Source organism: Actinia tenebrosa, unplaced genomic scaffold (genome assembly GCF_029948245.1).
Source record: "Actinia tenebrosa isolate PJP-AT-01 unplaced genomic scaffold, QUT_ActTen_1.0 PGA_scaffold13__45_contigs__length_12533684, whole genome shotgun sequence".
NCBI classification, from domain to species: Eukaryota; Metazoa; Cnidaria; class Anthozoa; order Actiniaria; family Actiniidae; genus Actinia; species Actinia tenebrosa.
The window spans coordinates 8,556,367-8,568,669 of NW_028292573.1; the positions used below are offsets into that span (position 1 = coordinate 8,556,367).

Below are 12,303 nucleotides of genomic sequence, written 5' to 3' on the forward strand. Positions count from 1 at the left end.
TCTTCCGAATTGAAATTTAATGCCGATTCCAAATCTGTTATTAGATTATTAAATTATATTATTAATTTTACAATAACTTACAAATTTCTCGCGCGCTGATTGGTTAATTTTTATCATCAATAAGAGGACAGACAGATAAAGCTGACGTCAACGAGCGCACGCTCTTTCTGTCAGTTGTTTTGATCGCTAAAAATGAGAAGTTTTTATCGTTTTTGTTATTGTAAAAAACCAATTGACATCAGATTTTTATGAGTCTGTCCTCTTATTGACAATAAATTTCGCCATCACATTGTCAAAGTAGTATGCGGATCCACTCGGCTACGCCTCGTGGATCCACACTACTTTGACAATGTGATGACGCAATTTATTGTCAATAAGAGGGCAGACACAAAAATCTGATGTCAATTGGTTAAGCAGACCAAGAGGCCGTTTGCATGATGGCGTTATTTTACTACTTCTAGCAAAATGCTTTGCGAATTTTCTTCATATTCAAATGTGTATTCCCTAATGAAGCAGTAAGACAATTGGTGCTAATTAACTGAACAAGAGAAAGTGCGCGAGGGAGTCTGGTAGTGATAGTGGCAAATCACGCCATAAACCAAGAGTCCTGTTGACTGAAAACATTATACAATTCTCTGTAATGACTTAACTGTAGTGACTTTTAATTAAGGCCGGTTTAGACGGTACGATTTTCGCCTACAACTATCGTATACAACACGCTCGCGCCATCCTACAACTCGAGTCGTAGCGTGTAAATCAAGCCTACAACTCGCCTACGACAGACGCGAGCGTGTTGTATACGATAGTTGTAGGCGAAAATCGTACCGTCTAAACCGGCCTTTAAGAATATGTAAACCAACTTCCAAGCATTTTTAGCTTTCTAGTTAATTTTGGAAGTTGGTACCCCTCAATCTGTCTAACATAAAAGAATGTATCAAATTAGAAAATAATGTAATAAAGGGTACAAATAAAGTTTGTAATTCTATTTATTACTGTAATGAGACTTTCCAAAAATGCTTACTGTGTTTCACCTTTGAAGACTGCTTTGTCAAGCTCGGCAGATGGTTGCAATGATTTTTTCCTGTATGTTTTTCAGGCTAATACCCAACTTCAAATCCAAGCACAGGAAATTGTACAACTTCGTAGTCAATTATCTCTTATGCAATGTAAGTAGATCCTCTTTTTATATTGACGTCTCTTAAGACTCCTCACTTCTGATATCGGAAAACAAAAGCACACATGAAGTTTTAAGAGTCGTCAATACACCTATTTAAGGACGTTCATGGGCAAAAGATCTCATCGTCACTTACCGCTACGACTCGAGCTGCAAATTACTATACAAAGTGAAGAAAAGTATTCTGTATTTCTACGAATAGAGATGTATTGGCCACAATAGGTAAAACATGCTGGTCTAGATTTTTTTGGGCTGGGAATATGAATTTCAAATTTTTGCTGTGATATACCTTGGATACTTTTCTGATTGGCTTAAAGATATCAAAGCTGTAAAGAAACTCTTCTGTTATTGGCTTATTTGAATGTTTTCCTTCACAGCTTACCATCAACACCAACAAGAACAAGCTGAATTAAATGGCAGCTTTGTACCTGCAGAAAGTCCCGATTTATTAAACCTGCGAATTCAAATGAGTGAATTGCAACTAAATAAGCAGGAATTAGAAACCAAGTTGAAAGAAAAAGAAGAAAAACTACAAAGATTAGTAAGTAAATTATTTATCGACTATTTGATGATCTAATTGTAACTGAAAATGAAGGGTCGTTAATGATTTTAATCTTCGAAGTAAACATTTTCTGTCTTAGTGCTGCGACCTTCGCAAATGAGTGTTACTGCGATTATCATAAACATGCGAACTCTGTGTCTGCGAGATACAAAGAAGCATAAAAATCTGGTTTTCACTAGCGATGTAAGGACCGAAGTAGAAGCAGAAGCATAAGAAAAAGGAAACCTTCCGTTCCTTCTGCTTATGCTTCCGTCGATGTTCGTCTCCGTTGTTTGATTTTCACAGGAACATAAGACGTCTTACGCTTCTACTTCCGTCGCTAGTGAAAACCAGGCTTAAATGATTCTAAAAATAGCATCAAAGATTCTAAGGATAGCATTAGGGACTCCTAGGGATTCCTTCTCTTAGTTCAAATTCTCTTGCCATTAATTTCCATATTGAATTATACACTGATAACTGGCTTTTCTAGGAAAAAGATTTGGAGGTTTCTCAAGCTCAATACGCCGTAGCAACAGCTACAGCAGAGCTGGCAGACTCGTGTGATTCTACTGAAGTCGCAGCTGGATTGACGAGAAATCAGTTGGAAGATTTGGCCGGATTGAGACGAACTGTGAGCTCATTAGAACAAGAAATAAACAGTTTGAGAACAGAGAACGCATCTTTACGCAGAGAATTGGAATCATTTGTAAGTGTTATGCAAAAAACTGAAAATTGTGTGTTTAAACATTGGATGCATTTGAGCAAGGCTTCTTTCCTTCCTTCTTTTGCTTATTTATTTCTCAATATTCATCCTTTTGTTCTCTTTTCTCTTCGCTCCTTCCTATTTCTTTACTTCCATTTCCAACCTACTGTATTCCCTCCTTCCTTCCTTCGTTCGTTCGTTCGTTCGTTCCTTCCTTCCTTCCTTCCTTCCTTCCTTCCTTCCTTCCTTCGTTCCTTCGTTCCTTCCTTCGTTCCTTCGTTCCTTCCTTCGTTCCTTCCTTCGTTCGTTCCTTCCTTCGTTCCTTCCTTCCTTCCGTTCGTTCCTTCCTTCCTTCGTTCCTTCGTTCCTTCGTTCCTTCCTTCCTTCGTTCCTTCCTTCGTTCCTTCCTTCGTTCCTTCTTCGTTCCTTCCTTCGTTCCTTCCTTCGTTCCTTCCTTCGTTCCTTCCTTCTTCCTTCCTTCGTTCCTTCCTTCCGTCCTTCCTTCGTTCCTTCTTCGTTCCTTCCTTCGTTCCTTCCTTCGTTCCTTCGTTCCTTCCTTCCTTCCTTCCTTCCTTCCTTCGTTCCTTCCTTCCTTCGTTCGTTCCTTCCTTCCTTCCTTCCTTCTTCCTTCCTTCCTTCCTTCCTTCCTTCCTTCCTTCCTTCCTTCCTTCCTTCCTTCCTTCCTTCCTTCCTTCCTTCCTTCCTTCCTTCTTCTTCCTTCCTTCCTTCGTTCCTTCGTTCCGTCGTTCCTTCGTTCCTTGTCCTTCGTTCCTCCTTTCCTTCGTTGCCCTTGCTGCGTTCTTCCTTTCCTTCGTTCCTCTTCCTTCGTTCCTTCCTTCGTTCCTTCCTTCGTTGCCTTCCTTCGTTCCGTCCTTCTTTCCTTGGCCTTCCTTGCGTTCCTGTCGCCTTCCTGCGTCATTCGTTCCTTCCTTCGTTCCTTCCTTCGTTCCTTCTTCTTCCTTCGTTCCTTCGTTCCTTCCTTCCTTCCTTCGTTCGTTCCTTCCTTCCTGTCCGTTCCTTCCTTCCTTCCTTCCTTCCTTCCTTCCTTCCTTCCTTCCTTCCTTCCTTCCTTCCCTCCTTCCTTCGTTCCTTCCTTTCCTTCGTTCCTTCGTTCCTTCCTCCCTCCCTTCAATTCCTTCATTCCCTTTTCCCCCACTCTTTCTCACAATACTCCCCTCACTACTTTGCCATAACATCTCTCTCTTACAAACTATATTTGTCCATATTCTTCACATATTCAAGTCCTCTAAATTTTCTCTTCACCATTTCTTCCCAGAAGACACACGGTGCCCAAGCTGCGCTGATGGAAGCAAACGAGCGAATCATGAAACTGGAAACGAGGCTTGCGGAAGTTATTGGAGAGAAAGATAGTCAGGCAAAAGAACACGAAGATCTGCTTATAATGTTGGCTGAACAGGTTGAAAAGCTAGCAAAATATAAGGTAATTAATTGCATTAGATGTTAAAGTGGTACTCTGACGAAAATCACTCAAACTTGGATTTAGCTGAAACTTCCTAAGAATACTCTTTAAAGGTCCAATAATCACTGTATGAAGTGTTTTCTCGATATTCAGGACGAAACTATGATATTTTTACGATTATTTTTTTGGAGTCTGTGACGTCATACACAACATCAAACATTGCTACATATAAAGATATAACTAGCTAAAAACTAGTGTGAGCTGCGTCGGTGTTTCTAATGAAACAGCCATTTTAATCTAGCTAACCATTCTCTTTCTGATTTCATTGTTTTCGGTCTTTCTTTGATTAACGGCAACAATGATTGTCGCAAGACCAAAGAAATGCGGCTTATTCACCTATTGGGCACTCTTAGTCCCAACGGGATTAATGAACGCTTTACTTTCAACTAACCTTTTCTTTTGTCTTTTGATTGTTTGTTTTTGTTTCCTTGCCTACCTTGCTTTCATTGGTTTCTTTTGTCTTGTTCTATCATATATACACTCCTTTCTACCACTTCTTTCTCTTTTACTCCGACGAAGGACTAGCGTCCGAAACGTCAGTAAGTTTTTTCATCTTTTCACGGTGTATAATTTACCTTTTCATCATTATTGCTACATATATTTCTTTGTTTTTTTTTGGGGGGGGGGGGGGTGTTCTTTCTTTCTTTCTTTCTTTCTTTCTTTCTTTCTTTCTTTCTTTCTTTCTTTCTTTCCCTCTTTCCCTCCCTCCCTCCCTCCCTCCCTCCCTCCCCCCCTTCCTCCTATCTTTTATCTATTGAAAATCTAAGTCGTTTCCTTATTTCCAGAAAATTCTCAAAGATCTTGGTCAAGACGTCAGTGCTGATGAGGATGAAGAAGACGAGGATGAGGAAAATGATGACGATGATGATGATGACGATGATGATGATGATGATGACGAAGAGGACCAAGATGAAGAGAATGAAAATGAAGACAGACATGACCAAGTTGATGATGACACCGAAGAGCAAGTAACGCAGGAGATCGCGGGAATCCCACACGAGGCTCCTGAGAATGGATTACAAGAGGAAGAACCCGCTCATCCTACAGAGGAAGAAGGCCACGAGCTCGAGAAACCATCTGAAGAAACTCAGCACCCTGTTGAAGAGCATTCCCCAAAGGACCCCTCGAGTTACCCCGCGTTATATGAACAAGGCCAAACAGAGCCAGCGGTTTACCATGCATTCAATGCGCAAGGCCAAACTGAGTCAGCGGTTTCCCATGCATTCCATGCGCAAGGCCAAACTGAGTCATCGGGTTACCTAGACCAAGGACATATGGAGTTATCGGGTTACCCCGACTACCAAGAACAAGACCAGACGGAGTTATACGCTCACCAAGAGCAAGCCGGTCCAGTGGAACCACAGGGTTACTACGCATTGCAGGAGCAAGGCCGTTCAGAGTCATTTGGTTACCCAGGCTTCCCTGCCCAGCCCTACGGTTATGACGCATTCCAGGAAACCCACTATAGACAAGATCACGACAATGGCTACTCCTTAGATGAACATGCGCATGCGCAACAACAAGCACCGGTCCCATACGCGGTAGAAGAACAAACAGATTCAAAACCAAAACCCATTCCTTTCTTTAATTTTCCTACGCAACAGAATACGAACACAAATCAGCAAAATAATTTTTCGTATTTTTCTCAGAGCGAGGACATCAAGGAAGATGCTGGGTTGATAGATAATGGAGAATTCGACTCTCTAACGTAAATTATAGATTTTTCATATATTATTGAAATAATTTGAATTCAGTGAAAGAAAAGATTGAGGAGATATGTCATAGACAAATTTTTCAGATGAAATTTTGCATTTATAGACGCATACAGTCAATTCAAAAAAACGTTGTCGTCAACCATCTCAAGCCTACGCGACTGAACCGAAAGGAACTCTGGGTAGCAATTATTGAAGCCGAGTTGACTCCATGATTTTATCTGACTTGTTATGCCTGGTTTACAGCACGAACCTTCGTAGGCGAGCGGGAAGTGTTGAAGGAGACGTTTTTTTAGTGCCTTCATACTTTTGGAAATTGTGAACTGAATCATAACTACTTTGTTTCTCTTTCCTTAAACCCAAAGACATGCATTTGATGGATTGTTTCTCGCCATTATTATCTTAATTTCTAGCGGGAACAATTAATTCAGAACGAATATTTAACCGCTTCAGCGATTTTTACCCATATTCCTTTCGGTCCTGTCGCGTAGGCTTGAGCCGGTCGACGACAACGTTTTTTGAATTGACTGTATACATTTTTACTTTGGGCTCGACGTTTTCCAATTTTCTACATCTTGGAAATAAAATTATATGTATTGTACACAATAGTCTGAACCCAGGTGAATGAATATTTATCGAAGTAACAATATTTGTTTTATGATCATCCGGGTGGATGTAGTTCTGAGAAGGACTTTTTGATGGGACTGATGTTTCGACAACCTGAGCGGAAGTTATCTTCAGACTCTAAAGAAGACTTCCGCTCAGGTTGTCGAAACGTCAGTCACATCAAACAGTCCTTCTTAGGATTACATCCACACGAATGATCATACTACTTCGATAAACAAAATTATATGTTTGCCGGAGACCAAGAAAGCATAGACAAAGCCCAGCGAGGTCGGAAATTAATTTTTTCCGAATTTAATTCCAAGGGCTTTCGCCCGGAATAACCTCGTTCCCAAGCACTACAACTTACCCATATTATCTTCTACAATAGACAAGAGAGGGAAACTTCTGAATAACGCTCGCGCCACGTAAATTCCCGGTTGGGCTATTTTTAGTAACCGGATGCAGTTTAATTTCGCCTTACCGTACTCCCGTGTGTCATAAAATTGCGTGCGCGCTCTTTTCGTTTCGTTTTTAGTCATCAAACCAATAAACGGAAAGAACGCGCGCGCGCAAGTTGATGACGCACGGGGAGTAGGGTACGGCGAAATTTAAACTGCATCCGGTTACTAAAAATAACCCAACTGGGAATTGACATGGCGCAAGCGTTATTAAGAAGTTTCCGTCTCTTATTTATGCTCTCTTGTTAAGACCCAACCATATTTATTTGTCATTTCAAACGTTAACTTGAGGCAATAGAGCTTTTAGGCTTAACGTCAAACGTATGGAAAAACTACTTCCGGGTCCAAACGAAAATCTGTTCTTTAAAGGTTTTTCTTGGAGTTTAAATCATTGAGAATATTTTTCTCTTTATTTTAGCGGTTTTATTGAGCAGTTGGACCCGGAAATACGTCACGACTTAAAAGATCTATAGAATCATACTCAAGGGAACGACACTGGTTCAGTGAAATGAGAACTCACTGAATATTTTCAGTATTGATTCTACATGAAGTGGATAGTTGAATGGTAAAAATTTTTCATATGATTTAAGTGATGCATCTTGAAGATATCAAGGTTTATACTTCCAATATGTTAATGAGTATGATGTCATTATAGGAATTTGAGTTTGCTTCTCATCGTTTTTAAATTGCAACACTGATTACTGTGAGGAAAAAAATTGCTAGTAGTTTTCTTTAAACCATGAGTAAGACAATGATGTTATATACAGGATATTTTGCTGCCCTAGAAAAGTTTTGTATATTTAATCTTGCCTATAATGACATCACACTTATTTGAATATTGGAAATATAAACTTTGATATCTTCAAGATGTATCACTCGAATCATATGAAATTGTTTTACCATTCAAATACTCACTTTATGTAGAATCGATACTGAAAATATTGAGTTATGTGGTATAGGCACTTTAAATTTTAGCTTTAAAACTTGAAACTATGAAAGGGTGTGGTTGTTACGTAAAAATTCCATATTAAATTTCTATTAGAGATCATTAGTCTCTACTAATTAAACAGATTGTAAAAAAATGTATTGAAATTATTATTAGTTAAAGAAAACTAACGAAATATAAATGAAATCCACGAGGAATGAATATTTGTTTTACAGAAGAGACTGAATTTTTAAAAGTTGAAAAGTCAAATAAACAAAAAGCTTATTTATTCTGATTGTTTTTTGTTGTTTTTTTCAAAAAACCAAAATAACGAAGTATCAGTAAACTGTTAACTACTAATTTTAGGTTATTTGTCAATTCGCCACCCTCTACTCTGTAAATGCAGCGTATAAAGATGCAAGCATGCGTAGACGTAGTCTCCCCCACAGCCGCTTTCAGTGTCGTCACGCAACGTTTTCTCCCCTGAGGAGCTACTCGGGGGAGAAAGCGTTGCGTGACGACACTGAAAGCGGCTGTGGGGGAGACTAGCGTAGACGTTGCGATGATTCGAGCGAGACCTCACTTCCGCCATTCAGCGAATACCACAAATTTAAACTCGAGCTCCTTACGATTAGATGGGGCAAAATATTTCAAGAAGACGAAGATGGAGAAATTTGGAGCAAAGTACACCCGAAGAACAGAAAGTATTTGTGTCCGATTTAGCAGACGGGTTCGAAATCAAGCCTGTATCTTCTAAGAATCGGAATGTGAGGAAAGCAGATCACCTTATGGTATACAGATATGGGTACACTCACCATCTAATCTGTGTCAAAGTAGAAGGTGACAGGATCATAGCCATGGAATACGGGCCACGAAATTGCTTCGAGCTATCGGGAAAAGAAGCTCTTAAATTACTTATTGATGTGGAAAAGCTGGGTGAAGTTCATCGAAATTCTTACACATTCGAAGAATTAGAAAAAATTGAAGTAAGTTAACTTAGACAAAAGAATTTCTAGATATTATAAAACTTTAGTACTGATTGATTTTGGTGATTTTTATAGGAAACCGCACGACCTCGAGTACAATTTACGGAATTTATAGGTACATACGAGTGATGCTTTGAGAGTTTTCAAAAGGCGAGTTTAGAATGAGAACTTTCACAACATCACGAGTATCTATAAATTCCAAATTGTTCGAGAAGATCTTGCGATTTTTTGTTTATAATATACTCAAAAAAATGAGCAACTTAATTGGGACTCTACAGAGTACAATTTGGGATTTAATTGACTCTTTTTGTTCTATCAGAATTGATTAATTTTGTGGTGTATTATAAATGCATGTATTATTGTATTTGGGTTTGGGTTTGAAAACGAAACTGAAAGTAAGCTCTGTTTATAATGCAAATTTTAAATATGAATTTTCCATCACTAGACTGCATAGACTGAATATCATATCTTGGCTAAAATTTGTATGACCGTTAGTTCTCTTAACTTAATCAAGTCAATTTTTCCAAATAGTGAGTGAAAAAAGTTTTTAAAAAAATAAGTTTTAAGAAGTTTGTTAAACTTTAAAGTGCTACTACGACGAAAATCGCTCAAACTTGGATTCAGCTGAAACTTTCTAAGAATACTCTTTAAAGGTACAATAATCACTGTATGAAGTGTTTTCTCGATATTTAGGACGAAAGTATGATATTTTTACGATTATTTTTTGGAGTATGTGACGTCATACACTCAACATCGAACATCGCTCCATACATTTCTTTGTAGTTTATGATCAAAATATCAGTAGTAAAGGGAGAAAGAAATACCCAAACACCCCAAAATATAAATTATAGTCACAAGTAATGTGAAATAAGCACATAAGTCACCCTTTGGGCTTCATAGGAATAAAATAAATTAAGGATTTATATACAAAGAAATATATGTAGCAATGTTTGATGTTCAGTGTATGACGTCACAGACTCCAAAAAATAATCGTAAAAATATCACACTTTCGTCCTGAATATCGAGAAAACACTTCATACAGTGATTATTGGACCTTTAAAGAGTATTCTTAGGAAGTTTCAGCTGAATCCAAGTTTGAGCGATTTTCGTCATAGTAGCACTTTAAGGAGGAACCAAACTAATTCAGAGCGAATTTTGGACAATTTTATTCTCCCTCGCTTCGCAAAACGAATGCGTCAATTTAACTGGATCCACCTTGAAAAAAACTTTTATATACAGCTATTTCAAAAAGGTTGAATACTGAATGCTGCATACTGAACAGTGCATTCCAAGACCAAATGTAATTTGAAATAAAAAGTAAATATACAGGAACTAACTCTCTACGTGTAGTTACTATATTGGTTCAGATGCAATACACTAAAAACAGAATAAATTATTATTACTATTAATCCTACTTTAGACGATGTCACCGTGACCCACAATGCACTTCGGACTTGGAATGCACTATTCAGTATTCACTATGCAGTATTCGGCCTTTTTTAAAATAGCTTTATGTCCTATATAGCCGAGAAATGGCTTGGATGAATGTCGAATTAAATGTGAATTACTAACGCCTAGGGCAAACGTCGATCTTTCCATGCACCGAACTTAATTACATCAAAGAATGCCGCCTCATTATCACCTGATATCCATTGTTTTTAATGAGTTCGGTGTATGGAAAGTTCGACGTTTGCTCTAGGCCTAAAGTCCATTGATCGTTATGATTACAATATATATGTAGATGCACAAAATAGTGTGGCCTAGGGAGCTGAGGCGGTACCGTGCAAGAAAGGTTGTCAGAAGAGCCATATCGCGAGAAGGCGAGAAAACATATAACTGTTTGACTAACAACTGCGAACATTTCGTTATGTGGTGTATGTGTGGGCTAACAGTCAGTCTTCAAGTCAAGTTCTGGTATACTTGGGCAAAAGAGATCGTGGGAGCCTTGTGCGCTGGTGTGACTCACACAGCACGCAGCCAGTTGGGGTCCTTTTTCCTCAAACTCCTTGCCAACGCATCAGATGAAATTGCAGTTACAGTTCTAAAAGAACAAAACTATGCCTTTGCGGTTGGTTTTGCCATTGCATCGATTATGGAAGCGGGTTTGTGTTGGCTTGAAATCGAGGAAGCTTTTGAAAACAGGGAAAAGGGAGTTATCAAGAACGACTACGATCTCAATACGAAGCTTTTGGAAATTGTTGCAAAGGTATTATCCCGCTTGCTACTGGGCGCTGCTGGGTCGTTAGCTGGTTCAGCTTTCGGCCTACCCGGTAGTTTAGCCGGAGGTATGATTGGTGCTGCTGTTGGAAATTATCTTGGTGCTGTCGTTACAAGATGGCATAGAGACGTTCCAGGAACTTCTTGAAAAAGAGCGGTCGAAAAGTATAAAACGCACTTTTAAAAACTGAACTGATTGGATCGATGGACACTGCTCTGTACGTTGCTCTGCGTTTATTCATCATGAAGAGAATATAGTACTTACATATACAGTATACAGTCATTAGATCAGTGAGTAGTAAAGCCCGGTTCACACCAGCAACGAAAGTGCAACCGAGGAAACTTTTTTTGCTTGCGTTTGAGTTTGAGTTTTTAACGAAACACAAACGCAAGAAAAAATACCACAAGACTAAAAATGTTCTTTATGTAAACAAGCTAGTACCTTACTACGCTTTTGAACACTGTTTGTCCTTGTATTTGTGTAATTTGCATAGCTCTTGTGAACCAGGCTTTATCGTGGCTCCGAGGCTTTATAAGCAAAACGCGCCAACTTATTCTGACGTGATGAGTCATAATGTCGATGACTGCACCCTTAAAATTGGCTGACTAACATTCGATTTGAGCCCACGATGTGCGCGCGCTCAAAAACCGCTGAATAATCTTCGAGATTTTATTTTTATTGTCATTCCGGAGTAATTATCTTTTGCGCGCCCGTTCAAAATGCATGTAGGATGAATAAATTATATTTTTTGATAGACAAGAATTAATCATACTTTCCAAAGCCTACTTCAAATAAGTAGCGTGATTTTTGGAAGGATCTTACTTTATTCGTCTGAATCTTTTGCATTTTTTCATCACAATTGTTGTCTCGGTTTATATCGATTTTTTTATTATTTAACATATTTGACAAAACATTTCCCCCAAAAGCTGTAAAGCTTAACAAGGGAGCTCACATCCATAATATTTACAGTACAAAGAAAGAAAAGATTTTGACAGTAAGGATAACAGCAATATTGCTTTCAGCATCAAATTTGTGAAATTTTTGATCTGTCAATCCTGGAATAATTTTAGAATTAATTAAAATCGACTAGAATTAACGAAGAAAACGTAAATTTAGAACTATTTTCTGTAATTTCGAATTTTTCATAACTATCTACGACATTGATGACTCTCCCCTCCCCCCTCGGCCACTTTCTCACCCCACCCCTCTGCGATTTATATGACCCTCGACCGGGAACGTACTTCCGGTTCAAAATTAATGAGCCTGCGATCTTAACATATTGTACCACAGGTAGCCCAACAAAATTAAAAACTTCTATAAATTTTTCTATTCGTTTAAAATAACCATTCAAAATACTAATGAAAATAAAGCATTAATTTATTATTTTAATTCAAAGTTTATTGGCGTTTTAATATTGAAGAAATATTGGTCTTTGTTACTGGTAGTTTTTACAGGTGATTGCGTTAGCTCAGCGTTATTGTCCATGAGTGTTGTCACGTC

The 12,303-nt window shown here is 38.5% G+C and overlaps 2 protein-coding genes across 3 annotated transcripts in view; both read left to right on the plus strand.

Moving 5' to 3' along the window:
* The window catches only part of LOC116292308 (general vesicular transport factor p115), a 66,292-nt gene extending 58,404 nt beyond the window's left edge, over positions 1-7,888 (plus strand). For both annotated transcript variants that reach the window (XM_089029021.1, XM_089029022.1), the window contains exons 28-32: positions 1,097-1,166; positions 1,552-1,715; positions 2,206-2,421; positions 3,695-3,859; positions 4,684-7,888. In XM_089029021.1, coding sequence (XP_088885147.1) covers positions 1,097-1,166; positions 1,552-1,715; positions 2,206-2,421; positions 3,695-3,859; positions 4,684-5,610 — 1,542 coding nt within the window. In that variant the 3' untranslated portion in view covers positions 5,611-7,888. The remainder of the gene's footprint in view (positions 1-1,096; positions 1,167-1,551; positions 1,716-2,205; positions 2,422-3,694; positions 3,860-4,683) is intronic.
* Positions 7,889-8,135: 247 nt separating this feature from the next.
* On the plus strand, positions 8,136-12,192 carry LOC116292283 (uncharacterized). The gene is made up of 2 exons (XM_031699567.2): positions 8,136-8,585; positions 10,327-12,192. The coding sequence occupies exons 1-2, from the start codon at positions 8,235-8,237 to the stop codon at positions 10,948-10,950; spliced, it is 975 nt and encodes a 324-aa protein (XP_031555427.1). The 5' UTR covers positions 8,136-8,234; the 3' UTR covers positions 10,951-12,192.
* Positions 12,193-12,303: the final 111 nt, after the last annotated feature.

Coding starts and splice junctions, on each gene's coding strand:
- LOC116292283 (XM_031699567.2), top strand. CDS start 8,235: ATGGGGCAAAATATTTCAAGAAGACGAAGATGGAGAAATTTGGAGCAA. Junction 8,586..10,326: donor AAGAATTAGAAAAAATTGAA/GTAAGTTAACTT, acceptor ATATATATGTAG/ATGCACAAAATAGTGTGGCC.